Raw genomic sequence first — 26265 nt, forward strand, 5'->3', positions numbered from 1 at the left:
AGATGAAATCCTGTGGTCCCCGAACTGGACTCCCTCCGGCCCCTGGCTGCACCTAGAAATTCTGTCCATAAAAGTAATGAACAGAACCGGTGACAAAGGGCAGCCCTGCCGGAGTCCAACGTGCACTGGGAACAGGTCTGATTACTACCGGCAATGCGAACCAAGCTCCTGCTCCGTTTGTCCAGAGACCGGAAAGCCCTCAGCAAAGGGCCCCGGACCCCATACTCCTGGAGCACCTCCCACAGGATGTCACGAGGGACCCGGTCGAATGCCTTCTCCAAGACAACAAAACACATGTGGACTGGTTGGGCAAACTCCCATGAACCCTCGAGCACCCTCGAGAGTGTGTAGAGCTGGTCCATTGTTCCACGCCCAGGATGGAAACCGCATTGTTCCTCCTGGATCCGAGGTTCGACCACCGGCCAGATCCTCCTCTCCAGCACCCTGGCATAGACCTTTCCCGGGAGGCTGAGGAGTGTGATCCCTCTGTAGTTGGAACACACCCTCCGGTCCCCCTTCTTAAAAAGAGGAACCACCACCCCGGTCTGCCAATCCAGGGGTACTGTCCCCGAACGCCACGCGATGTTGCACAGGCGTGTCAGCCATGACAGCCCAACAACATCCAGAGACTTGAGGTACTCGGGACGGACCTCGTCCACCCCCGGTGCTTTGCCACAGAGGAGCTGCCGAACTACCTCAGTGGCTTCGGCTTGGGTGATGGATGGATCAGCCCCCGAATCCCCAGCCCCTGCTTCCCTTGTGGAAGATGTGTTGACGGGATTGAGGAGATCCTCGAAGTGTTCCTTCCACTGTCCGACAATATCCCCAGTCGAGGTCAGGAGCTCCCCACTTCCACTGTAAACAGTGTTGGTAGAGCACTGCTTCCCCCTCCTGAGGCGCCGGACGGTTTGCCAGAATTTCTTCGGGGCCGACAGGTAGTCCTTCTCCATGGCCTCACTGAACTCCTTCCATACCCAAGTTTTTGCCGCCATCACCGCCTGGGCTGCAACACGCTTGGCCCTGCGATACCTGTCAGCTGCTTCGGAAGTCCCACAAGCCAGCCAAGCTCGATAGGACTCCTTCTTCAGCTTGACGGCAACCCTTACATCCGGTGTCCACCACCGGGTTCGGGGATTGCCGCCACGACAGGCACCCGAAACCTTATGGCCACAGCTCCTAGCCGCCGCGTCGACAATGGAGGTGGAAAACGTGGTCCATTCGGACTCAATGTCCCCAGCCTCCCCCGGGATCTGGTAGAAGCTCTCTCGGAGGTGTGAGTTAAAGACCTCCCTGACAGTGGGTTCGGCCAAACATTCCCAACATACGGCCGAAGGTCAGATGACACAACTACAAAGTTGATCATTGACCTCCGGCCTAGGGTGTCCTGGTGCCATGTGCACTGATGGACACCCTTATGCTTGAACATGGTGTTCGTTATGGATGAACTGTGACTAGCACAGAAGTCCAGCAACAGAACACTGCTCGGGTTCGTAGCGGGGAGGCCGTTCCTCCCAATCACGCCCCTCCAGGTTTCACTGTCGCTGCCCACATTAGCGTTGAAGTCCCCCAACAGAATTATGGAGTCCCCGGTAGGAGCACCTTTCAGCAGAGAGACTCCAAAAAGGCCTGGTACTCTGCACTGTTGTTCGGCCCATAGGCCGAAACAACAGTGAGAGACCTATCCCCGACCCGAAGGCGCAGGGAAACGACCCTTTCACTCTGGGGGGAAAACTCCAACACGTGGCGGCTGAGCTGGGGAGCTATGAGCAAGCCCACACCAGCTCGCCGCGAGCAACTCCAGAGTAGAAGAGAGTCCAGCTGTGCGTGGAGGTGAGTTTCACCAGTTTCAGCATCCAGGGATCGGGTCGCCGAGGTCCCCGTCCTCGACCACTGCCCGATCCACTATGCACCGGCCCCTTATGGATCCTCCTGTGGGTGGTGGGTCCACAGAAGGGCGGCCCCACGTCACTCTTTCGGGCTTTGCCCGGCTGGGCCCCATGGGGGGAGACCCAGCCACCAGGCGTTCGCCTACGAGCCCGAACCCCAGGCCTGGCTCCAGGGTGGGGCTTCACCATGCCGAGCGACGTCACGGTCCTCGATTGTCGCTCGATAAGGGGTCACTGAACTGCTCTTAGTCTGGTCCGTCACCTAGGACCTGTTTGCCTTGGGAGACCCTGCCAGGGGCATATAGCCCCGGACAACATAGCTCCTAGGATCATACGGGCACTCAAATCCTTCCACCACGATAAGGTGGTGGTTCAAGGAGGGGTCCAGTCCACAATCACTTTTTATATTGAAAATAAGTCATTTTGTGTGTTTTTTCCCCAAATCTGTCACTTATGACATTGGCATTTAAAGGGTTAAAATCCTGGAATTCTTTTTAACATTTAGGAGTTTTGATCAGAAATGAAGTTGATTAACAGATTTATGCAAAAAATATTTATCTGATATATTTTTACAGTAGTTTATTTTCGTGAATGTTTTCATCCCGAACATAACGAAAGGGTAGTGAATAAAAAGGGTTAATAAAACTGTTTTTTGACACAGCACGATGTATTAGTGGTTAGTACTATTGCCTAACAGTAAGGAGGTCCCAGATTCGTATCCCAGGAAGGGCCTTTCTGTGAGGAGTTTGCATGTTCTCCCCTTGCTTGCATAGGTTTTCTCCAGGTACTCCAATTCCCTCCCACAGAAGGTTGACTGTGGTGACTCTAAATTATTCATAGGAGTGAATGTGAGTGTGTGAGGTTGTTTCTCTCTATGTGGCCCTGTGATGGACTGATGACCCGTCCAGGGTGTACCCCAGCCTTTCACCCAAATAGAGCTGGAATAGGTTCCAGCAGATCCCTGTGACACTAATTAGGAATAAGCGGGTATATAAATTGATGTTTTTTGACATATAATATGGAGAAAAGCTGGGCATTTGTGGGAGGTTAACACATATATTAGGTTTTTAGTTTAGAAATTGTCTGTATTTTTTCAAAGTTTATTTCCTGTTTGCAAAACATTTTTTTTCTAGACAAAATATTTCAGTGTCAACAATTGCAGATGGACTATATCATGGTGCAAGTGTCTGAGATACTTTATAATAGTGACCTGGGTGCACATTTTGGGATTTGGGTGTACAGTTGGGTAGGATACAGAAAATCTGTATTTTTTATAAATGAGGAAAATGTGTTTAAAAAGCAAAATGAAAATACAAAGATAAACAGAAGTTTTATTGTATACAACTGGAATTTATTTCTGATAATGATATATATCATGCAGCAGAAATAGAATACATAATATTCCTATTGAAAGTAATAGTTTGACTGATATGTTATACTATAGCAGAAGCAATGGATAAATGGACAAATGCAGAAAAAAATCAAAGAGTGAGAGGTGATCGCTGACCTGTATCTGCTCTCCTTCTACTGTGCTGCTTTGCTCCTTCTACTGTGCTCAACAAAATAGCTACTGTACTGTATAAGCTGTTATTACATGAGTCAGTTCCACTATTCACAGTACACTCTGTATTTAATTGTTTAAAATTATTGAAATGTTATATGATACTGTAGGAAATGTAAAACACAAGCATGAGTGTTGGAAACAGCAGTAATAAAAAAATATTATATGTTCTCCCAAACCAGCTAATATTCTAAACGCCTCCTATTTAGGATTTTCTGCATTGTTATACTGAGTATTCATAGCAATCTATATATTTTACTGATATTTGAAGTGAAAATAAATCAATCCAACCTGTGCAGCAAACAGACGTTAAAAATTAGCCTTTAGAATTTAGTGCACACTTGACCTACATTTCCAGAATTTTCTGATTTTCAGTGGAATTCATTCGCCATTCTTCCTGTGAAGTCCTTCCTGTGCCACTGACTGCCACACAACCCCAAAGCAGATTATTTTCACTGCCGTGCTCAGCAGTTGGTAAGGTGTTCTTTCACATTACATTAAAGCACACCTTGGTGATGTGTCCAAATGATGTTTCCAAAAAGTATTTTGTGCTGCTGATGTTTGAAAATCATTGCTACTCAATGGGTCAGTGCACCATCACTCCTAAACCACATGGGGGTCTCTTTCTTTCTCCCAAGCAGACATGCAGTTTGAACTGAATGTTTTCTCTCTTTTCTCAGTTTTAATTTTAACACCCACAGTTCCTCTTAACTGCCATTTATTAATGCTTTCAGACCCGTTAGAAGCAATTTGTTATGCTTTTATTGCCTCCTCTGCATTGTAGGCATCAGTGAGTTTTATTTTCAGATCCTCCTTCTTTGGTAAACACATGGTTTTTGAGTGTTATTTCCTATACCAAGTTTCTTTTTAATTTGAATATAAAATATGAATGAAATATGAAATAAAACATCAAATATAAGTTAACCTTATTTCATCTTGGCTCATTTGAATGTGTGAGATTTACACAGGTTTTGTTTACATAATTTTACTTCAGTCAACTATGTCATTTGGTCATGGGGGCCTGAACATTTGCATGTAACTGTAACAGTGCTGTAACTCAGCCTGCATTAAACATTTAAACAGCTTTAGAATCTACAAATTCATGATGTGGGTAAGGTAAATATAGAGTAAGGTAAGGCATGCTTACTTGACAGGTTCCCAAGATTCTCTTTCAAAGCCTCTGTGAATGGATTGAGCAATGGAGGACTCCATCAGGTCAACATATCGCACCACCAAGGGGGCATATAAGTCCTGCAGGTGTTTGTGGAACTTTCCATTGCACAGGTTATCTGACGGAGAGCAGAGGAGGGAAGGAAAACACATGAAAGTAATGCTTCCATATAAGAGTCGATTTTTACACATTTACCATGGCTTTACGTCGCTTTTACTTCATGTGCATGTTGGGTTGCTAGATGAACCTGAGGGCCAATTGAATTAATCCACAATCTAGGTGGTGATAATGACCAATGGGAGAGCTGGCTGCTATCTGTGGTGAACAATGACCTACATTAGCAGCTATGACACAGCATATCTAGTTTTTCAAAAACACAAAGGTGAGGGTTTTTCTAAACCCAACCCATTACACTCATCTCCCCTGGTCTCCACCAGCTCCCAACTGGTAAAAAGGCAACACTGACAAAGACAACAGGAGATAAAATGGAGGCCAGTGTGTGCTAATGTGATGCCTCACGGCTCCATGCAGTGTGTCTGCTTTTCCTCTCCCACTCCCTTTTAGTTTTTCTCTCCCCCTCTGAGCATGTGTGTGTTTGTGTTTGTATGTGTTGGCAATGGAGTCAAGGTCGATGATACACAGTAGGTGCAATGTTTGTTGTGTTCCCTGATTGCCACTCTCCCAATTAGCCACTTGAACGGCTGCTGTCCACTTAGATGTGTTGTGTCCAGAAGTGTGTCCACAGGGCTTGCCTAGGCCCAGCTACCATTACTTTAGACCTCATTAACTTCTCGAATGGCAGCCTGACTTTGGTGCCTGTTTAGTACTAAGGCTATTTATTGCTACATAACTGCACCACTTTAGGGCAACAGAGAAGATGACCTTCTGTGGAAAAGATGTCCCCATGATGATATGCTTTCATAAAGTGTGAGCTTTTTCCATTATATGGACAGTGGAGGGCTCTGCTGGCTCTCATGTTGGTACAAAATATGTTTTATGATGCCTGCAAGACCCTCTGATGATGCTGTGCATCAAAATAACACTGTGGGCTGATGCTTTGTTTGATGATAGTCATGCAAAAAAGGATCAAAACTCACACAATGAACTTCAGCCTTGTATTTAAGGTATACAAATTAAAGGGATAGTATGCTTATTTTGCACATACATGTCATCATAGGGAGTGTTTACTCGTTCTGTAAACTTGGCTTGAGACTGAAGATAACCAGAAAATCTGCATTATATAAAGGGGGGTGGAGTTTGAAAAGTACGAGTGTTAACCAAGTGATGGACAAACAAAAAGGAGCTACAATGAATTATGGTAAATGTAAGAATCAGTGTTTTTCAAGCCTGACTTCTACTACAGACTAAAAGTTGGGATAGCTCAATTTCTCCTGCTTTGATTAGATTTAAAGGTCAACACATATAATATCAGTATTACAGAAAATACCTGAAAATAGCTCTGGAGAAGACTGGATCTTGCAACAAATCCGATCTATTGATTTCTGTATTGTTAGTTTGGTCATTCTTACATACACAGCCCTGGTGACAAATATATCGACTAGCACACCAATTACTGATTAATATACAGTGAAAAAAATGAATTACCAAATGCACTCCTCCTACTTGAGTAATGTTTGTGAACGACAGTTTTAGGACATAAATGAGCCATTTGCTTGGTTGGTTAGTAAAAATGATCAAAGAAAATATTTCAGTTTGTCGCAGTGCAAACGAAAAATGAGAACTCAACTGCAGTTTTGTTTTCCAAGCAGACTCAAAAATCCAAATCCAAAACTAAATATTTTTCTTTTAGCATTTTTTTCTTAACATGCTGCTGTGATTGGAAGTGATTCTTTGTCCATATCTCACAAAGGCTCCAGCTGAATCAATTTTAAATTCAATTTGTAGCACAAAAGGGAATTTACACAGTCATATGAGTGTTTTTTTATGTGTTTCTCCCCACATCGTATAATTTCCATTCCTCTCTTAACAGCTAGCTGGTGTAGTTATGTTCATTGCTATGCACTTCAATTGCCATTTTCACACAACTCAATATGTAGCAAATAAGAAAGTGGCAAATTTGATGACTATAACAAGTGAGCATAACAAGCTATTTGCAGTTATCGCTGTTTAGCTGAATGAATAGACAGCGCTTTGCCTTCTCCTTGACTCCCAACTGACAAACTGAAAAGGGGATGCATTCCCAAATGACAATTAGCACCCTGCAGATTGAGTCCACATTGTGAAGTGTATCCTTTACAGGACCATAGACAGCGCTACAGTGTTCACGCAGGCAAGTGCATGCAGTTCATTAGAGAGATGGCTGGCCTGCAGCAACCAGCTGACCATTATCCTCAGTCAAACACTCTAGGGCCTCTTCACAGACATACGCACACACACACACACAGACACACACACACAGATGCTGGTTGACTGACTTGGTATTAAAGGTGAACAGATAAATGAAAGCTTCACCAGAAACTTTTACTGTCACAAGAACTTTAAACATAAAGAGCTGTTGTGAACTATAAAGTAGGAGTATGGTGTTGGTGGTGTGGAATTTTGCTAGTAACAAAAAGAGTGGTTTGCATGGCATATTGCCAAACCATGCTACTGACACATCAGATAGATGATCTTAATAGTAACATCTGCTGAAAGTCATTGTTGACAGTGATTAATGCAACAAATGTATTAGATCAACTAAACCATTGCTATGTTAAAATGTTTCAAGATTCCAAGTGCATGAGGGGTTCAAGCTAATGTAGGTAACATTCATCAAGCTCTATACTGGTAAGACTAAATTAATTTTGGCAGTGAAAACATTTAAACTGAAAGGATATGACAAAAAAAATTGGAGTCCTGTTACTGTAGAGTTGGAGACCAGTCAGCATTTGCACTGTCATACACACACATAGTCCACACAGTGTATGGTTCTAAGGGCAACTGGTAATGTACTGTGGCATATTGCCAAATGCTGGCCTGCAGAATGTAGAACACGCTGCATACAATCTGCACAAACAAAGTGACAATGTCTTTGTGATTATGCTATGTACTGTGAAATTATGTCACAATTGATGTCAACCAGGAATGCTGTTTTCTGACTTTCATTCCATTTTATCTTTTCCTTAGCCTACAGTCCCTTCTTTAATGATCAAGCACCTACAATCTATAAGACCTTCTACACTAGCTGCCCGGCACATTCAACTAATATAGTCACCATACAGCCTGTTGAATATGTTTTTTTAATGTCTCCTCACTCACACTCCATCCTCAGGAAGTCGTTCAGCAGTTGGAAGAGTGGGAAACTGTCCCAGCTGTCAGGCGGCTGAATTTCAAGAGCTGCGTCCATGTCAGCTGAGTAGAGACACAGGAAGGTCTCGGCATGCTCCACCATCAGGTCTGACCACCATGCAAAGGCCTTCAGACAGAGAGAAGGGAAGACAGATAGGAAGGTAGATAGAATACAGGTAATTGAAAAAAACCAAAAGGTTGAAAGACGGGAGACAAAGGGAGGCAAATTAGACAAGGAGAGAGTAAATATAAGTGCTCCCCAGTGGCTATGTATGTAAGGATTTGCAGTTCACAATTTTAATCTCCTTTACCATAGGGGGCAGAAGCTGTAATGTAACTCCACTGATTTATTGCAAAGGGTCTTGGCTCCTTCTTAATTTTCACCATATGAAATCAAGTTGTTCCCTCAGTGATTTCAGTCCATAATCTCATAGGGAGGATTCTTCACAACTCAAAAACAGAAAAAAAAGTGCTTGGGCATGGAAAATCACACAGTTTTCTGTGGCCCACAGAGGAAACAGCAGCTGCTACTTAACAGGCATGGCAGGGAGCTACTTAAACACTCACCCACAGCCTCCCTCAGTGAATCAATCAGAATAAAGGACCTAGCGAGCCACACTGCACTCATATCTCCCCAATAAATAGAGTGACTGTTAGGAACCAGACTATTCTCATGCACAAAACATTCACTTTTCTCCATGCTCTGCCCACAGTCTTAAGAGGAACCCCTAATGATCCATGGTGTTTGCTCATTCACATGAAGCTGTCAACACTGTAATGTGAATGCATCCATTGGCTTAGATGGTGGGGGTTTGTGCTGGTTGAGGAGAGAGGGGGCATGCATTTGCTATGGAAGCTCTTACCACTGAACAGTTGGTGTGGAACAGTTGCCAAAAAAGTACATTTAGTTAGTGTCACTTATGTAATCATCTTTTACATTTAAGATTTTGCAATAGGATTTTTATTTAACTCACAAAGAGAAGCCAAAAATAAACAGGAGCAAAACTTATATCTGTGTGTTTCTTAAATATTTTCAAATATCGGACTATGTCCTGACATGTCTTTTACCACTCATATCAGTACAAACTAATGACCTGCAGTAGCCTCTAGAAAGTTCTCTTCATCTTGTCCCTTATTTAACTTATTTTGTTTACATCCAGAACTTATCGCACATTGCTGCAGCTAAAATATCTGACAGTTTTCATTTATACATCCATACATAAACTTTATGAACTTTATTCTAACTTTAGAGTTCATAACCATTAGGTTGTTTAACATATTAATACAGATCTTGTACACATTATGACTGACTCCCACTGAAAATGCTTTCATTGCATTACATTCACTTTCCTCTTTTTCGTGTCTTAATGCTGCCTCCTTGCTCCTTCATACAAATTATATCTTCAGAAATTGCCTTTTCTAATTTAACTTATTTTCTTTACTTGAGCTGTATTTGTAAAAGTTGTAATATTACCTTATATTATTTAACCCATTAGGCTCATTTCTATTTTGTTTTTCAATATATTTCTGATTTCTTAATTAGATTCAAGTTTAATATATTTTAATATATTTAATGTATATTTTTATAAACTTCTTCTTGTCATTAACCTGTTTGTATACTGTGTTTTGCTCCAGAAGTTCTCTTGGGGGTTAATAAAATACTGTACCTATCTAAATAAATGTTTAAAATCTGAATTTGTTTCATAGGTTGTGTCTCCATTTACTGACCCAAACAAAGATGGAAGTCAGAGCAACCGGCTTGCATCAGGCTGAAATGATAACCTGGTGGGCTGTAAGTCAGTTTTGTTAGCACCAGCCAAACCAAACAAGATGAGGGAGGATTATAAAGTCTTTAGTGGTACTCAGGACCAGTAAATCTGGGTTATAAACGAATAAAAAAATAATATTTTGTAAGGTTTCTTTTATTGTCGATTGACAACTGACTGTCATGATGATTCACAGATGTGATTACATAAGGGGTGGATGGTGCTGTGGGTGAAGAAACAATAGGAAACTCATGATGTCATCAGATGTGCATAAAACACATGGATTCTTTTTATTCAGATTATTAGTTCCCACACAGTATATATTTAAGAGCTACCAAGAGCCAAAGTTTTATTAAAATGCAAACACTTATGTGCCTGAAACAGTTTTTGCCTTATGGTCTTGAGCAACATTTAGTGACATGACATGGCCCTTCCCTACCTTGTAGTTTTTTTTATACTGGCAGGACATAGGGCTGTAAGAAGATTAATTTTCACTTGACTTTGCTTGGGTTAGCGGTTTCTTGTTTCCTGGGTAAGCACGTCGCTACAATTTATGAGTCTGTGTGGAACTTTGCCAAAACAATGTTGAACTCCATAGTTTTCTCTGGAACTCTCCTCAATCTGACCAGCATTGACCTGTTTAATTTCATGTTGTTGTTTTGTCACTGGCTGTCTAGGTGGAGCCCAGGAAACAATGTGGGTTTCATAGACAACTGGGCAAATTTCAGGGGAAAAACTGGTGTGACAGTGAGGGACAGCATCCATCCCACTTTGGATGGTGCAGCTATCATATCTAGATATTTGATATGAGTTTATTAGACAACCTAAAGTTTGACAATCCAGAGTGGGAACTGGGCTGCAGAAACTCATTCTTAAATGCCTCTATTAAATGTTGAAATTGTCACAGCGCTGCATTTAATTAATTATTAGATTCATTTGTGTCATGGAGTGAGTTTTGATTACCAGTTATGAATGTTTATTTTGGTTTCTGAGTTCCTATAGCACCTATGTTAGTGATAGGTAGCTTTATGTTTGTTAGTGTAGATTAGCATCACCTGTGTTAAATTAGTCACCTGTGTAAAATTAGTCTTACTAAGGGGTATAAATACCCCATCCGTTCTTTTGTTTGTTGTTGGAGCATTAGCTAGTTAACGTAGGTAATGTTAATGTTTGTTTGTTTATTTATTTATTTGTTTGTGATTGAAGGAGGAGATTTGTTTTGTATGCCGAGTGGCGAGGTTTTGTCCTGATGCGGAGTGGCGAGTGTTGGGTGTTTGCCTGTCTGCGCTGAATGACGTTTTGTTTTAGGACAGAGGAACTTTGTGTGTGCCTGAGCCTTGGTGAGTCCAGGTAAAATAAAGAACTGTTTTTGTCCTGCATTTGGGTCCTATGCCTCTCCTTCACCACCACCCAACGTACATCGTAACACATTTGGTTTCTCTTTAAATGTAAATAAACTCATTCATTGTTTAAATCACAACCTTGGTCTTGTTCTGACATAATGCATTGAAAATGAACTTTTAAATAGTATTTCACCCAAGTCCTCTGTTGGACCAAATAAGTTTTGAAATTAAAATCACGGATCATGCAGCATTTGAGATAAAATTCCATGATTCATATTCATTCATTATTTACTTCTATGCCATGAGCCAACATAGTGGAGGGCAGCCACCTCAATCTGACTTCCTACCTGCTGATAGTGCTGAGGCCTCTCTATGTAAAACACGTGATTATGTGGCCCCTCTGAAAAGAAGGTAAAGAATCAGAGGAGACCTGCTCCATGGTACAGTTCAAACATCTGCACCTTAAAGCAGGCATTGCAAAAACTGGAAAATAAGTGGTGAAGAATTTTACCTAGCCTGGAAAAGCTGTCTAATAACATCTAAAAAAGCTCTCCATAAAGGCAGAGCTTTGCATCACTAACAGAGAAAAATGAGAACAATCCCAAATCCTTTTCAGCACTGTAATCAGGCTGACAAAACGTCACAGCTCTGTTGAGCTCAGTATCCCTTAGATCTCAGCAGTGATTACTTTTTTTAGTTTATTTACAAATAAAATCATAACTATTAGAGATAAAATTTAATAGATCCTTCCTGTAGCTGCCACAGATCAATATTCTCCTACAGTAGCTCTCGAATCATCTGTAAAACCTCTGTTATGTTTAGACTGCTTCTTTCCCCTAGATCTCTCTGAACTAATTTCAACAGTTTCATCTAAACTATCAATATGTCATTTAGACCCCATCCCAACTAGACTCCTCAAAATGTCCTGCCATTCATTCACTCATCTTTATTAGACATGGTCAATTGATTTTTAGTAACAGGCTACATGCCTCAGGCTTTTAAGATTGCAGAAATCAGTTACTCAAAAAAAAAACAAAAAAACAATAGTCTTGATCCAGGATCCCTGGGTAATTACAAACCATTATCCAAGTTACCATTTATTTTTAAAATCATTGAGAAAGCTGTTGCTAAGCAGCTATGCAACCACTAAACACAGGAATGAACAACTGGAAGATTTTAAATTAGAATTCAGACTACATCATAGTACAAAAACAGCATAATTAAAAGTCACTAAAATTCTTTTGGCCTCAATGGACTAGTCTCTGTACAAGCCCCCTTAGATCTTAGTGCTGCATCTGACCCTATCGACCACAGGATCATATTACATAGATTGGAACATGTGACTGGGATAAACCCTCAGGGGTCTAAGGGTGTTTTGGAATGGAACCACAAGGGGGCACAATCCAGTGTCTTCATGTGCCGGTCCCAAGTCAACCCATAGTTAAATGCAGAGGGTTGTGTCAGGAAGTACATCCGATGTAAAATTTAAGCCAAATCAAACATGCGAATCACAAATATGACTTCCATACCAGATCGGTCACAGAAAAAGACAGGGAAGCCAGATTGAGATGGTTTGGACATGTTCAGAGGAGGGACAGTGAATACATTGGTAAAAGGATCCTGAGGTTAGGGCTGCCAGGAAGGAGGCCAAGAGGAAGACCAAAGAGGAGGTTGTTGGATGTAGTGAAGGAGCACATGAGGATAGTTGGTGTTGGTGAGGAGGATACAGAGGATAGGGTTGAATGGAGGTGGATGATTTGCTGTGGCGACCCCTGAAGGAAGCAGCCGAAAGGAAAAGAAGAAGAAGAAGGGTCTAAGGGTGTTTTGGGGCCCTAGACATGTTTTGACATGCCCTGACATTTGTGCTTTTTCAGTTGCTTTTAAAAACATATTACTATAAACATCCATGAACAATAACGCAGCACCTCCAACAAGAGAATACAGACAGTTGAACATCTAAACTAAGGATCATTACAATATGTTCTAGTTTAATTATGCTGCTATAGACCTAGACTACCTGAGGACTTCCCATCAGTACACAGAGTTCCTTCTCTTCATCTGTCCCTCCCTCTCCACTCCTCTTTCTATCCTTTTCTCCTTTCCTTCCCTCTCCATTCTCCTCTCCTCTCCTCTCATCTCCTCTCCTGTCTTCTCTTCTCTTCTCTTCTCTTCTCTTCTCTTCTCTTCTCTTCTCTTCTGCACTGCTCTGCTCTGCTCTCCTCTCCTCTCCCATGTATATGCCACCACTGAATGTCACTAACTTTGTGCCTTCTCTCTCCCATAGTTTGTGCTCTCTGTACCTTTTAAAGGTGTCCCTGGTCCTGGAGCTGTATATTGCTGATGGGCAGTTACTGGCCCCATCAACCCGCACAGTGTTTATTTGTTGTTTATTGTTGCTGTTCTTTTCCGTCTCCTTTTTCCACTCACCCAACTGGTCATGACAGATGGCTGCCCAGACTGAGTCTGGTTCTGCTGAAGGCTTCTTCCATTAAAGGGAGTTTTTCTTGTCGCCAAGTGCTTGCTCTTAAGGGATTTGTTGGGTTTCAAGGGTGCCTTGAGATGATTGCATTGTGATTTGGTGCTATACAAATAAAATGAATTGAATTGAATTGATTATAGACATGTCTTTAAAAAGTTTTGTTGTAGTTTTACTCCTCATTTTTACAAAACTCTGGGTCATTTCTATAAATGAAATGTAATCAGCATAGAAAGTAGTAAAAAGTTAAAACTGATGATTACATTAGAGGCACTAAATGGGGATAATGAATAAACTGAGCAATAACCAGCATTAGAGCCATATAAGTGCAAAATAATAAAAGCTAATTGCATTCAATTATAATAATCATCAGACTGTCTTTTTCATTTTACAATGATCAAAACAGAAATCAAATGAATACTAATATTTGAGTCGGAGTCAAATGCTGGTTAGGCTAGTTTACGGATGTGATCATATATTTTGAATAGCAGTGTAATGCATTTCATCAAAATGCAAGGGGAGTAATGATGTGATTTCTGATCACACGAAGCATGCCCCAGATTTTCTCCACTGTGGGTGTGCTGGTATCTAATTCAGAGTAATGAGTTTCTTTAAGTGAAGGAAAGGTGATATAACACCTTGGCAAAGTTTCATTTGTAGGCTTGGTAAAATTTATAACAGATTGTTAAACACAGGAAATAGGTTAGCATATTTAGGGATGATTTAGGACTTGCAGAAAACAAGGTGCAAGGTGACAAAGGGTTATACATTGAACATCAGAAGTCACCTCCATGCACTACCTAAAAGGTACACATTACCTAAATGGTTGTCTCTGCTCCTCATTACCAAAGGCTAAGAAGCTAACAAGCATTGCCACAAACACTGGATTAGGAGTGATCACAAACTCAAAAGGGTTCTGGGTCATTGTTAGAGGTAGGACACATAATGATCCTCTACAACAATATGTGTCTCAATAATTGCATGCACTGGACTTAACAGTAAGGGTAGGAGACAAGGCATATGGCATTAAGATAATCACATACCTCTTTTCCCTGTTCAAACATTTTCCCGCAAACCAAATGAATAATTGAAATAAAAAGCAGAGAGGGAATACATCAATTTTGTTTTGGTTAAATAAAAAGGTGACAAAAGTATTGTGATTTATAGTGATGTACAATAGATTATTTGGATAGCTTTCACAGTAGATTAAGGAATCGTTCATTTGGAACAAACCCTAAAGAATACTGTTTTCTTTGTTAATATGTTTCTTTTCCCTTTGCCTTCATGACATCTGTTCTTTTTCTTCAGTATGCTTTCAACTCAGTGTTTACCAGATAAAGCGAGTAACTGCTCTGCTGGGATACAAGGATAAACTTGATTGATAATTGTCCACTGCTGCTACAAACTTGTCTATACTTTAGAATATGTACTTTGTGTCAGGTTTGGCCCACTGTGCAGATAAGATGCACTATGATGATTCAAAGTAGCAGGTGGTCACTGGTGAGGCACTTCATATTTACCATGTGAACTGAATGTACATGAATCTCTGAGACCCCCAGTCAGGATGAATAAAAACAACTTGTTCAGTTTATCTTCTGAATGTAATATTGTGACCCCCTATGGGTATTTTGATGATTTTAAAAACTGCAGCCCATATTCAACTGAAATTCTACAATTGGGATTTCTCAAGACAGTTGATATCCCAAGCACAAACCAAATTCTGGGACTGATAAATATGGTGTAACAAATTGTGAAACAAAGCCTGAAAACACTCTCTATTATTGACACTATACGCCACACTAAGTGGAATTCAGGATATTTTAATTTTAAGCTAATATTTTGTCCTGCTGCTCCTTTTATTTAATTCCAGTAGTTCTTTATTTCAGGTTATTTCCTGATGTAATTTTGTCTTTATATTTCATTATAATGAGATTTTTAAAAAGGATGAATACATTTCACAGATGTTTGATTATTTTACAACTGTATGGTGATATTATATGTTTGTTTCTATTTATTCAAATTATTATTTATTTCATAGACTTAAATGTTTGAACACCTTGAGTTCATATACTGTATGTACACAAGTTTCTAACCAAAATGTTGTAAAAGTGCAGCATGAGGCTTTCATTGCAGTGCAATCTGCAAGAAGAACTCCATCACCTCAGCGAACATTTTCAGTTTAAAGCCATATAAATGAACTAGTTTAAAATTATAACTTTTTAAACTTACTTTTCATGTTGAGGAATTATTTAACTCCTAGTTTGAGAGTTATTAAATAAACAGACTTCAATTTCATTTGGAGTAGCCTGGGATTCAAGTAATACACAGGGTTTACAGGTAATGCAACCAACTATGTGGTCACATAAGAGCGCATCAGCTCTAATGTTTGAATTAGCATGATTTGGTTTGAAATTTACATGATGGATTTCTGTGTTATTAACATGGCAGAAATACAGAGCTCTGGAACTACAGAGTTCAAAAGAGAATAATATCGTAACTCCATTGCTGACCAAAAAAACGTTACGATAGTGATATGAATTACAACTGAGATAAATGTGGATAAAATCATGACATAAATACAACATGTATATCGTATATCATATTTTTTCATAAATCATGATGTAAAATTCTGTACGTTAGATAAGGCTTGAAATTAGTCAGTGTAAAGTCCTCTGAAGTGCTAAAAACTTTGATGTGTGTGTGTGTGTGTGTGTGTGTGAGAGAGAGACAGAGCGAAAACATGCAGATGCAGATGCAGATGCATATACTGGCACACTGACCTCAGCATGGTGTTCTTCATTCTGCTGAAGAACCTCAATCACCAGCTCAGCCAGGCGAATGGTGTCCTCCAGTTTTTTGGCAGGGGTGACTAACCGCCCTACATTCTCTGGAGCACAAAAGTCAAAATCTGATAAGTCTTTATCCTTCAACCATACTAAATGATGATGATGATACTGAATGGGTGCAAGTTAAAACTGTATGAGTGCTGAGTTGGCTGAGGTATGTAGAAAATTAGTTACGTCTCTGTAACTGTGACTGAACAGTGATGATGTCAACCAGAGAAATCCTGGACATGATGGAAGATGCAACCACTAAACACTCATCTTGCAGTAATGCATGTAATGGTTATATTGTGCTGACTTCCACAATATCTGAGCGAGTATACAGTTCTAGGTTGTGAAGTTGCACCTGACTGTGCATGTAAAGCAAATATAAAATGAACTGAATGTAATTTTGCATTTCATACAAAGCCCTTTTGAGAGGACTCATTGTATGAAATATATTTGGCATTATCAAAACATATGCTCAACAGACTAAGCTTTAGCTTAGCTTTAGTTTTCCTTTAGTAAGAAGCCATGGTAAATGCATGATATAGATGTTATAAACACTATGACATAAAGCAGAGCGCCTTCATTTCATCCATTGTTCTAATGTATCAGGGCACCACTTATGATAGCTGGGCAGGATTCTGAAAGTAAAACTAACTAACTAAAACTAATATTTTGTTGAATTGGAGATTGGAACATATCTTACATAGAGATTAACATGAAACTCATCTCTACACTTGTACAATTGTACTTGTCCAATTCAATTCAGTTCTAGTATGTTAAGAAACATGCAGTCAGTATGCTTCAAATTCTGCTTTGTTGTCACTAGTGGCAGGGTGATGTTTGTAGAAAAAATCAGCTTTAGATCAATTGCACCACCAGTGTAGTGATCCTGTCTGTAGCAAGGATATTAGCATAATATATCAGTATATTACAATTCTGACCAAAGCTTGAAGTCATCCATAGCCCTTACAAAGGCTGACAGAATTAAACACATTTTTTATTTAATAAACATATTAAATTATTGCCCACAGAGAACAATGGAATTGTCTTACATCAAATGTTGCATGTCATTCTTTTCGTTAGAATCCAGGGAACATACTGCATCCATGTTTTAGTCCAAAAGACGTATTATCACTGAGTAAATCCATAAAACCATCGTCGTCCTCATGAAACGTTTTAATCCGGTTCGTTTTACGGTTGATTTCGGCGTTTATTCAATAAAGATTGACATAGAAAGCTTCTGTGAATCACATGAGCCCTCAATCAAATTGCTTGTTACGTTTTACAGTGTAACTAAGCATAAAACCAATAGGAATCACCACTGAGAGCAAATCACACCCGTGGGCTAGGACAACTTCTTATGACAGTAGAATCAGCCAGTCACATTGCTTGGCAATGATGACTGGCGTATCGTATAGCCAATGAAACGCCCTTTCCAACAACGTATTCCATAACCGACGAGGCAGAAGGGTGATTTAAATAGCCCCCACCGCTACAGTAAGTTGCCTTGACAACGGTGGGCAAGCAGCGGTCGAAATTAGAGGGGAGAGGGAAGTCATACTTCATATTTTACAGCGTGCAATAGTAAACTGGAAAGCTTTTCCTTCAAACGACACCAAGGTCATCAATATAACCCTTAAAATGTAAAGACAACAGCTAGTGTATGTGTGTAATGGTCCAGTCAGCACCATCACTCATGTTGGAGAATGCATAAACACACTCTGGAACAGATCTTTTCAGTCATGACTGTGCTTAACTCCACCCACTGGCAGAATTGTGGCTTATGATTGGAGATGCCTTGTGGAGATCAGGTCATGCTAACATGGCTGAAAGCTTCCACAGAATGAGACTTTATACTGGTTTGAAGCTGAACTAATGTCTATCCATTCAGAGCTATTATGTCCGAATTTGGAAGTGAAGTTGTGGAAAAGAAGATGTTTTTTTCGTTTTTTACAAACTTATTCACTAACGTGTTTACAGATTTTCTTTTCCATTCCAGCTCTCCTCTCCCTGTGCTGTTAATGTTACAACAAGTTATATTGCTTTCAAAGCAAGGGTATAAAACTCATTTTCAGAATTTGTGTTAATTCCTGCAGGAACCACTTATTCTCAACTAAGGTTTCATCTTCTTTCTGCGATTCAGAGCAATGGAAAACACGACAAGGGGGAAAACATTAATGCTCATAAAATATTCCAAAAAAAAAAAACCTTTATCACATTCCTATGCCTTATCTGAGCAGTGTAACAGGATGTTTGACAGAGTTTATGCTGGTATGGTGTCAGGTGTTTTCAGGTATGAGTTCACACTTGGATCCTTCAATTTTTTCTTAGACTTGGCCACTAAGTAAGAGTTTAAAGACATAAGAACAGTTTGCAAGGGTGTGCAGAAGGTACAGACATGTAGGAAAGTATCAGGTATCAGGTGAGAAAGAGGAGATTATTTAATACAGCTAGTAAAGGCAGTAATGGAAGACAGGAGCCAGAAATAAAGGTAAAGTTTACGTTGACTATACAAAAGCAATGCATTTAACATATACCAAAAGCCTCTGACCCAAAGGTTTCTTCATAAGTGCATTTTGTGATATAGGAGACTTTAGAACAAGCAAGGAAAACATGCAAAGCTCAACCCTTTGACCTTAAACACAATATGGGAAAATGTGGGGAAAAAAAAAAAAAAAAAAAAATATATATATATATATATATATATATATATATATATATATATATATATGTACAGGTATATATACTGTATATATAACATTAAAATAATATTAAAACAATGTTGAATTACTCATAATATTGTCTTATTCAAAGACAGAGGCATCTTCATAATAGGAGGGTGTGAGCTTTTTTTTGACAGTTTATTTAATCTGCCTCCAGAGATGGGTCACTGAAAACAAAATGTTACTATTTAAATTATTTGAATATACCATGATCTTAAACACTTAGGATTTACAAAAAAGCAAAGTAAAAATGCATTCAAGTTGCAGACAGACAAAGAACAGCTCACAGAAAGATCAGAATGTATTTTAAGAGACAAACTGATGTTAAACATATCAAAAAACTCAAAAGGAGACTTTACAGTCAAACAACAGACACAAAAATGCACAGGATGACAAAAAGTGACACTACTTTGAGTAGTCAACATGCATACTGGCTGTATATGAAAAATAAAAGGTGTAGAGGTTTGTGGGGGTGTGGTCGGGGAATGAGGAAGGTACTCACGAATGGTTAAATCCATGACTTGTGAGGCCAAGCAGAAGACAGGATGCTCATACATCTCTCTCTTTTTCCCTACAGAGGAAGAGGGAGGATACCACGGTATGCAAGAGGCCAGGGTCAGAGTGGATCAGCACAGAGTTCCCTAGGGTTTGACTGATATGAGGTTTTGTAGGCCCAAACCTACAGTTCAGTTATTTATTCATTTATTGTGCTGCTATTTACAATCTTATAATCTCACAAATTTTATGCCAAGAACACATTGGTGTATTAAGTATTCAGTGAATCAAATCTAAAATGTGTTGTATAACAGGTAGAAAATGTATATGCCAGAGCAGTCCTGCTTTCTGAATTTTTCAGCTAATGTGACAATGTAAGTCATATATACAGTGGGTACGGAAAGTATTCAGACCCCTTTAAATTATTCAATCTTTGTGTCATTGCAGCCATTTGCCAAAATGAAAAAAAGTTAATTTTATTTCTCATTAATGTACACTCAGCACCCCATCTTGACAGAAAAAAAAAAACAGAAATGTAGAAATTTTTGCAAATTTATTAAAAAAGAAAAACTGAAATATCACATGGTCATAAGTATTCAGACCCTTTGCAGTGACACTCATATTTAACTCACATACTGTCCATTTCTTCTGATCCTCCTTGAGATGGTTCTGCTCCTTCATTGGAGTCCAGCTGTGTTTAATTAAACTAATTGGACTTGATTAGGAAAGGCACACACCTATCTATATAAGACCTTACAGCTCACAGTGCATGTCAGAGCAAATGAGAATCGTGAGGTCGAAGGAACTGCCCAAGGAGCTCAGAGACAGAATCGTTGCAAGGCACAGATCTGGCCAAGAGTACAAAAGAATTTCTGCAGCACTCAAGGTTCCTAAGAGCACAGTCGCCTCCATAATCCTCAAATGGAAAAAGTTTGGGACGACCAGAACTCTTCCTAGACCTGGCCGTCCAGCCAAACTGAGCAATCGTGGGAGAAGAGCCTTGGTAAGAGAGGTAAAGAAGAACCCAAAGATCACTGTGGCTGAGCTCCAGAGATGCAGTAGGGAGATGGGAGAAAGTTCCACAAAGTCAACTATCACTGCAGCCCTCCCCCAGTCAGGGCTTTATGGCAGAGTGGCCCGACGGAAGCCTCTCCTCAGTGCAAGACTCCCAGACTATGAGAAATAAGATTCTCTGGTCTGATGAGACCAAGATTGAACTTTTTGGCGTTAATTCTAAGCGGTATGTGTGGAGAAAACCAGGCATTGCTCATCACCTGCCCAATACAATCCCTACAGTGAAACATGGTGGTGGGAGCATCATGTTGTGGGGGTGTTTTTCAGCTGCAGGGACAGGACGACTGGTTGCAACTGAAGGAAAGATGAATGTGGCCAAGTACAGAGATATCCTGGAAGAAAACCTCTTCCAGAGTGCTCAGGACGTCAGACTGGGCTGAAGGTTTACCTTTCAGCAGGACAATGACCCTAAGCACACAGCTAAAATAACAAAGGAGTGGCTTTGGAACAACTCTGTGACCGTTCTTGACTGGCCCAGCCAGAGCCCTGACCTAAACCCAATTGAGCATCTCTGGAGAGACCTGAAAATGGCTGTCCACCAACATTCACCATCCAACCTGACAGAACTGGAGAGGATCTGCAACGAAGAATGGCAGAGGATCCCCAAATCCAGGTGTGAAAAACTCCGCCAGATGGCTCCCCAGCCTCTACCCCCGGCTGAGGCACGTGCCATCTGGCAGGAACTTAAGGCAAGACCCTGGACCCTGAAGCCGCCGTGCACCGACGCACCCGTTCTCCCTTCTTCCCAGTTTCTGGAGTATCCCCAGGACCCAGAGTATCCCGAGGAGCCGATGTATCGCGAGGAGCCGGAGTATCCCGAGGAGCTGGAGTATCCCGAGGATTCAGAGTTTCCGCGGCACCGATTAGAACCAAGGGATCTCCTTTACTATTCAGACGGGGAGGGCCTCAACGATGAGGACTGGGACCTCTTTTGGATGGACCTCCTCATCGGGGATTCCCACCGAAACTCCTTCCGCGGTACCCGTCTGGCAAGGAGGTTCGGAGGACAGCCACCTGACCTGCTGGTCCTTTATGACAGCGACGGAATCGCCGCCGTCGTAAGGGACCAGCCTGAGAGTCGCCGTCCCCTAATGAAGTCTCCGCTGCCGGGATTCCTCTCACGCCCCCACAGCTACCGCCCTCTACAGCGCCGTAATTTCCAGTACCACGGTATCCAGTACCCCTGCAGATACCTGAATCTCCAGTGCCGCCTCGCTGGTCGCCGCCTCCAGTGCCGCCTCCAGTGCCGCATCGCCAGTCATCTCCTCCGGAGTCCCTACAGCTTCCCCTGGACCCGCCTCTGCTCCCAGAGTTGCCGGACCCGCCTCTGCTCCCAGAGTTGCCGGACCCGCCTTTGCTCCCAGAGTTGCCGGACCCGCCTCTGCTCCCAGAGCTCCCGGACCCGCCTCCACTCCCAGAGATCCCAGACCCACCTACGCTACCGCCAGTCCAGCAGCAGCAGCACCCGGCCGAGCCTACTGAGCTTCCCGAGTCGTGGCGACGGCTGTTTCCCTCTCCCTGGCCGTCTCCCTCATCACGGCCGCCTCGCCAGCCAGCGCCACCGCCAGCGTACCTCGAGCTGCCGCATCCCCCAGAGCTCCCCGAGCAGCCACACCCCGCACAGCTGATTCCCGAGCTGCCGATTCCCGAGCTGCTAGGCTCCGTACAGCCGTTCACCGAGCAGCGGTTTTCTGAGCGGTCGACTCCTGAGCGGCCGACTCCCGAGCTGCTGATTCCCGAGCGGCCGAGTCCTGAGCTGCTACCAGGACCCGAACCTCCGGATCCGCTCGAGTTTCCCGAGCTACCGCCGCCAGTGTCCCCGGAGCCGCTGCCAACAGCGGAGTTCCCCGAGCAGCCCATCATGGATTCTTTCCTTCCCACTAATCTCCCGGACCCTCTCATGCCCTCAGTGTTCCCGAATCCTCATCAGCAGCCGTCCGAGCCAGCGTCTCTCCAGCCGTCACCGTCTCCAGAGTCTCTCCAGAAGTCGCCGTCTCCAGCGTTCCCAGAGCCTCCCGAGTCGCCGCCGAGTCTCAGGTCGCCACCCCTGCGGCAGAAGCCTGAGATCCCCGAGTCGCCGCTGCCGCGACCACCGTCAGAGCCCCCCGAGCTGTCGTCATCAGAGTCCCCCGAGCTGCCGCCGCCAGTGTCCCCAGAGCCGCCGCCACCGCAGCTGCCACTGCCGCTGCCGCGGTCTCCGGAGCCACCACCACCGCAGCTGCAACTGCTGCTGCCGCGGTCCCCAGAACCACCACCTTCACAGCTGTCACCACGGCTATCGTGGTCTCCGGAACCGCCGCCTCCGCAGTCTCCTCTGTCCCCAGTCTCCAGTCTCCTCTGTCCCAAGTCTCCAGTCTCCTCTGTCCCCAGTCCCCAGTCTCCTCTGTCCCCAGTCCCCAGTCTCCTCTGTCCCCAGTCTCCTTTCTCCCCAGTCTCCAGTCTCCTTTCTCCCCAGTCTCCAGTCTCTCTCCCCAGTCACCAGTCTCCTCTCTCCCCAGTCTCCAGTTTCCTCTCTCCTCTGTCCCCAGTCTCCACAGTCTCCACAGTCCCCTGTCCTCAGGAGGGGGGTTCAGCCCCCAGGAGTTGGCCGTGGAGAGGGGGGTACTGTTACGGTTCTGCCAGGTTTTCCCCCTGGCAATCACCACTATTCGTCTCACCTGTTCCCAAGTCACTCACCTGCACCTCCTCTGCACTCTCCCTCATGTATAAAGGGACTCCCCTCACTCCGAATCACTGTCGGATCTCAGTAACATTCCCATGGACACACCATTCCTGTTTCCTCGTTTCCTGCGATATTGTGAGTACTGAAATAAAGACCTCAAATATGTTCCTCGTTCCTGTCTCTGAGGGTGTCCGTTACATATATATATATATATATATATACACCAAAACCAGGTAGAATCTAATAAAATAATAATAATAGAATTAAATTTGTGCTTTCATCAAAGTTATATCCCAGTTGCTATTTCATACATTTGTATGCTGGTCATACATACATATGACCAGCAACTGGGATATAAAGTCAATCTAGCATTATGTGCACACCATATGACATGCCATGTATAAAATACTGGAAGTTACAAGATGGTCTTGCTTGATTACATCAGATAACATCAGAATGAATTTTGTAATGCTATAGCCAGTAGTAGAGTGAGCAGTTACCAAGCTGTGTTTTAGGGAGTCGGGACAGATATCTGAAGTCAAATAGAATGACGATGGTATAGCCCATTACTGTGAGTGAAAGGTTTAGGAGAGTACAGGCTGTATTTATACAGGGGGGCTTGGGGTTCATAGATTACAGATGGTCTACTTTGGATTAACCATTCGTTCTGCCAAGCAGAGGTAAAATCTGAAATATCAGAGTTTTTTGTCCCCCTGGGTCAAAAAGCATGCATAGTATGGAGGATTTTGGAATAATCATCAGTCATAACTGAGATATTAGGGCTCATTATCCTTAGTATCATCAGGTAGGTGTTGGTTTCTTTACATACATTGTCATAAAATGGCCATTTATCACTGACATTTTGGGAAATTTGCTTCTTTGCTGTCTTATACTCTGCAGTGTCAGTTGACAAATCAGAAAATACTAAATCACAGTCCTTATTTTTCAGTGTTATTTTTTTGCACTTTTTTGCACAGCTTTCAGGAATTAACCTGTGAAAACAATGTCATATGAATACAATGGAACAAATGTTCTCTATAGTGTGTCACATGTTCCTTGCATAAAGAAATATTACTAAAAGAAAAGAGATATGGGCTTTACCATTGTCGAGATAGGCCCCATATATATCAAGGCTATCTCAGGAGTTGGAACACAGCTAGCCAGGTTCTGACAAATTAGCAAAATAATATGAATGAGACCAGATTAATGTGTTTTCTTACAGTTTTAATAAGTTATTTGGTAATGTAAACAGGATGTGCCTTGGCATGATTGACATCTTTTCAATATGCTGGAGAAGCAGAGTGAGCCAAGCAGTTCCTGAAAGAAGAGTTACCCATTTACATTTTTATTTGTGTTTCACTGACAACATTGGAAATGGAACTGGTGCTGCAGAGCAGCTGGCAGTTTTTTTTTCATTTTGTTTGGTAAGTGAGACTTTTCTCCAGATTTATCATTTATAATTCTCTATGCATTATTGATTTACCACTTACTGATTGGCTGCCAGTCAGTAAAATTTGCAGGTGTCACTTGAAGTGTTGCATGAAGAAGTGATGATGTGTTTTCTGTTTTTATATACAGTCCTTGCTCTGAATGTAATCCAGAGCCACTACAATATAAGTGGGAAAATGTTTTGAAATTCTAGAAAAGGGATGGTTTTCATTTGTTGTATCTGGACAAATACTGGTCAGAAATGAAAAGTTTTAAACAGTTTCTACTACTGTATTGGCAAGTTTGATACAAATCAAGGCTACATTACTATTTAGTGTCTATTGCAAATGCAGTCTAAATTAACACTGATTAAAGCTTTCAGCTTCTCTCGCCTACTCACCATTTATATGTCATGAAACTAACCATCAGCTAGTGAAAGCATAGTTACAGTACAAAACTAAATGAAATCTAAAATAATACAGAAAACATGTCTTGATTGGGGAAGCATGGTGGCTGAGTGGTTAGCACTGTTGCCTCACAGCAACCTGGCCTTTCTGTGTGGAGTTTGCATGTTCTCCCCGTGCTTGTGTGGATTTACTCTGGGTACTCCGGTTTCCTTCCACAGTCCAAAAACATGCATGTTAGGTTGATTGGTGACTCTAAATTGCCCATAGGAGTGAGTGTGAGTGTTTCACCCGAAAGAGAGCTGGGATAGGCTCCAGTAGATCCACGTCACCCTAGTTAAGGAATAAGCGAGTATAGAAAATGGATGGATGGATGTCTTGATTGAATCTACATAACTCTTGAATGGAGTGCTGACAACATAACAGGACCTATCTATATAACGTTGGGTAAGCAATAAGCATATTTCCCAAATGTTCCTGTAGTAGAGCCACACATACATTAGGTTAATAAAGAGAAAACTAAAGAATAATCACATTTATGTAAAAAGAATTGCCCTAAATGCCCTAATGTTAACATTTAACATTTTTTTGAGGTCTGCAAAAATTTTACGAAAAAAAAAAAAAACACTAAACTACCACAAAGGTCAGTCCCATCATGTCTTGTTTATTGGCCTTTCTGTTTTCAAGTAGTACCTTATGAGAAACAGCATAAGCCAATAGACAGGAGAAAAACAACAGATGGAAGTCATCAGAGAACAAGGAATAAGTAAGCAGAGAAAAGAGGGAGCATCACTTCAGCTACCAGGCAGGTTAAAGTGGGATACAGAGCCAGCTGAGGCATGGCCAAATTCAGCATAAAGTTTGAATTGAATGCTTTTTTACTTACTGTACATTTGGTAGTAAAACAGGCTGAACTAAACAGCCGAAATAAACAGCAGTATTTTCCTAAAATGTCATGGATAGTAGTGATGTAATCATCACAATCTGATTACATGTACAGTATGTAACATGAAGATCCCACCTGAGCAAGACTACTGTTAATCTCAGATGTTCATTCCAACACTTGACAGTGTTATTTAGTTAATAAGGTAGTTTTTACTCTCAACTGTCACCAAGTGCTTGCTCATATGGGATTTGTTGGGTTTTCTAAAGTGAGT

At 41.8% G+C, this 26265-nt stretch overlaps 1 protein-coding gene across 8 annotated transcripts in view; it reads right to left on the reverse strand.

The window, feature by feature from the left end:
- The window catches only part of LOC113130189 (calcium-dependent secretion activator 1), a 199847-nt gene that overhangs the window by 85777 nt on the left and 87805 nt on the right, over positions 1-26265 (reverse strand). For 3 of the 8 annotated variants that reach the window (XM_026306581.1, XM_026306578.1, XM_026306586.1), the window contains 3 exons: positions 16272-16378; positions 7877-8033; positions 4595-4736 (listed from right to left, as the gene is read on the reverse strand). In XM_026306581.1, coding sequence (XP_026162366.1) covers positions 4595-4736; positions 7877-8033; positions 16272-16378 — 406 coding nt within the window. Of the gene's footprint in view, positions 1-4594; positions 4737-7876; positions 8034-14534; positions 14544-16271; positions 16379-19547; positions 19617-25068; positions 25092-26265 lie in introns of all 8 variants that reach the window. The other 5 variants (XM_026306582.1, XM_026306579.1, XM_026306584.1 and 2 more) reach the window with 4 other exon arrangements.

This window comes from Mastacembelus armatus, chromosome 5 (assembly GCF_900324485.2).
Source record: "Mastacembelus armatus chromosome 5, fMasArm1.2, whole genome shotgun sequence".
NCBI classification, from domain to species: Eukaryota; Metazoa; Chordata; class Actinopteri; order Synbranchiformes; family Mastacembelidae; genus Mastacembelus; species Mastacembelus armatus.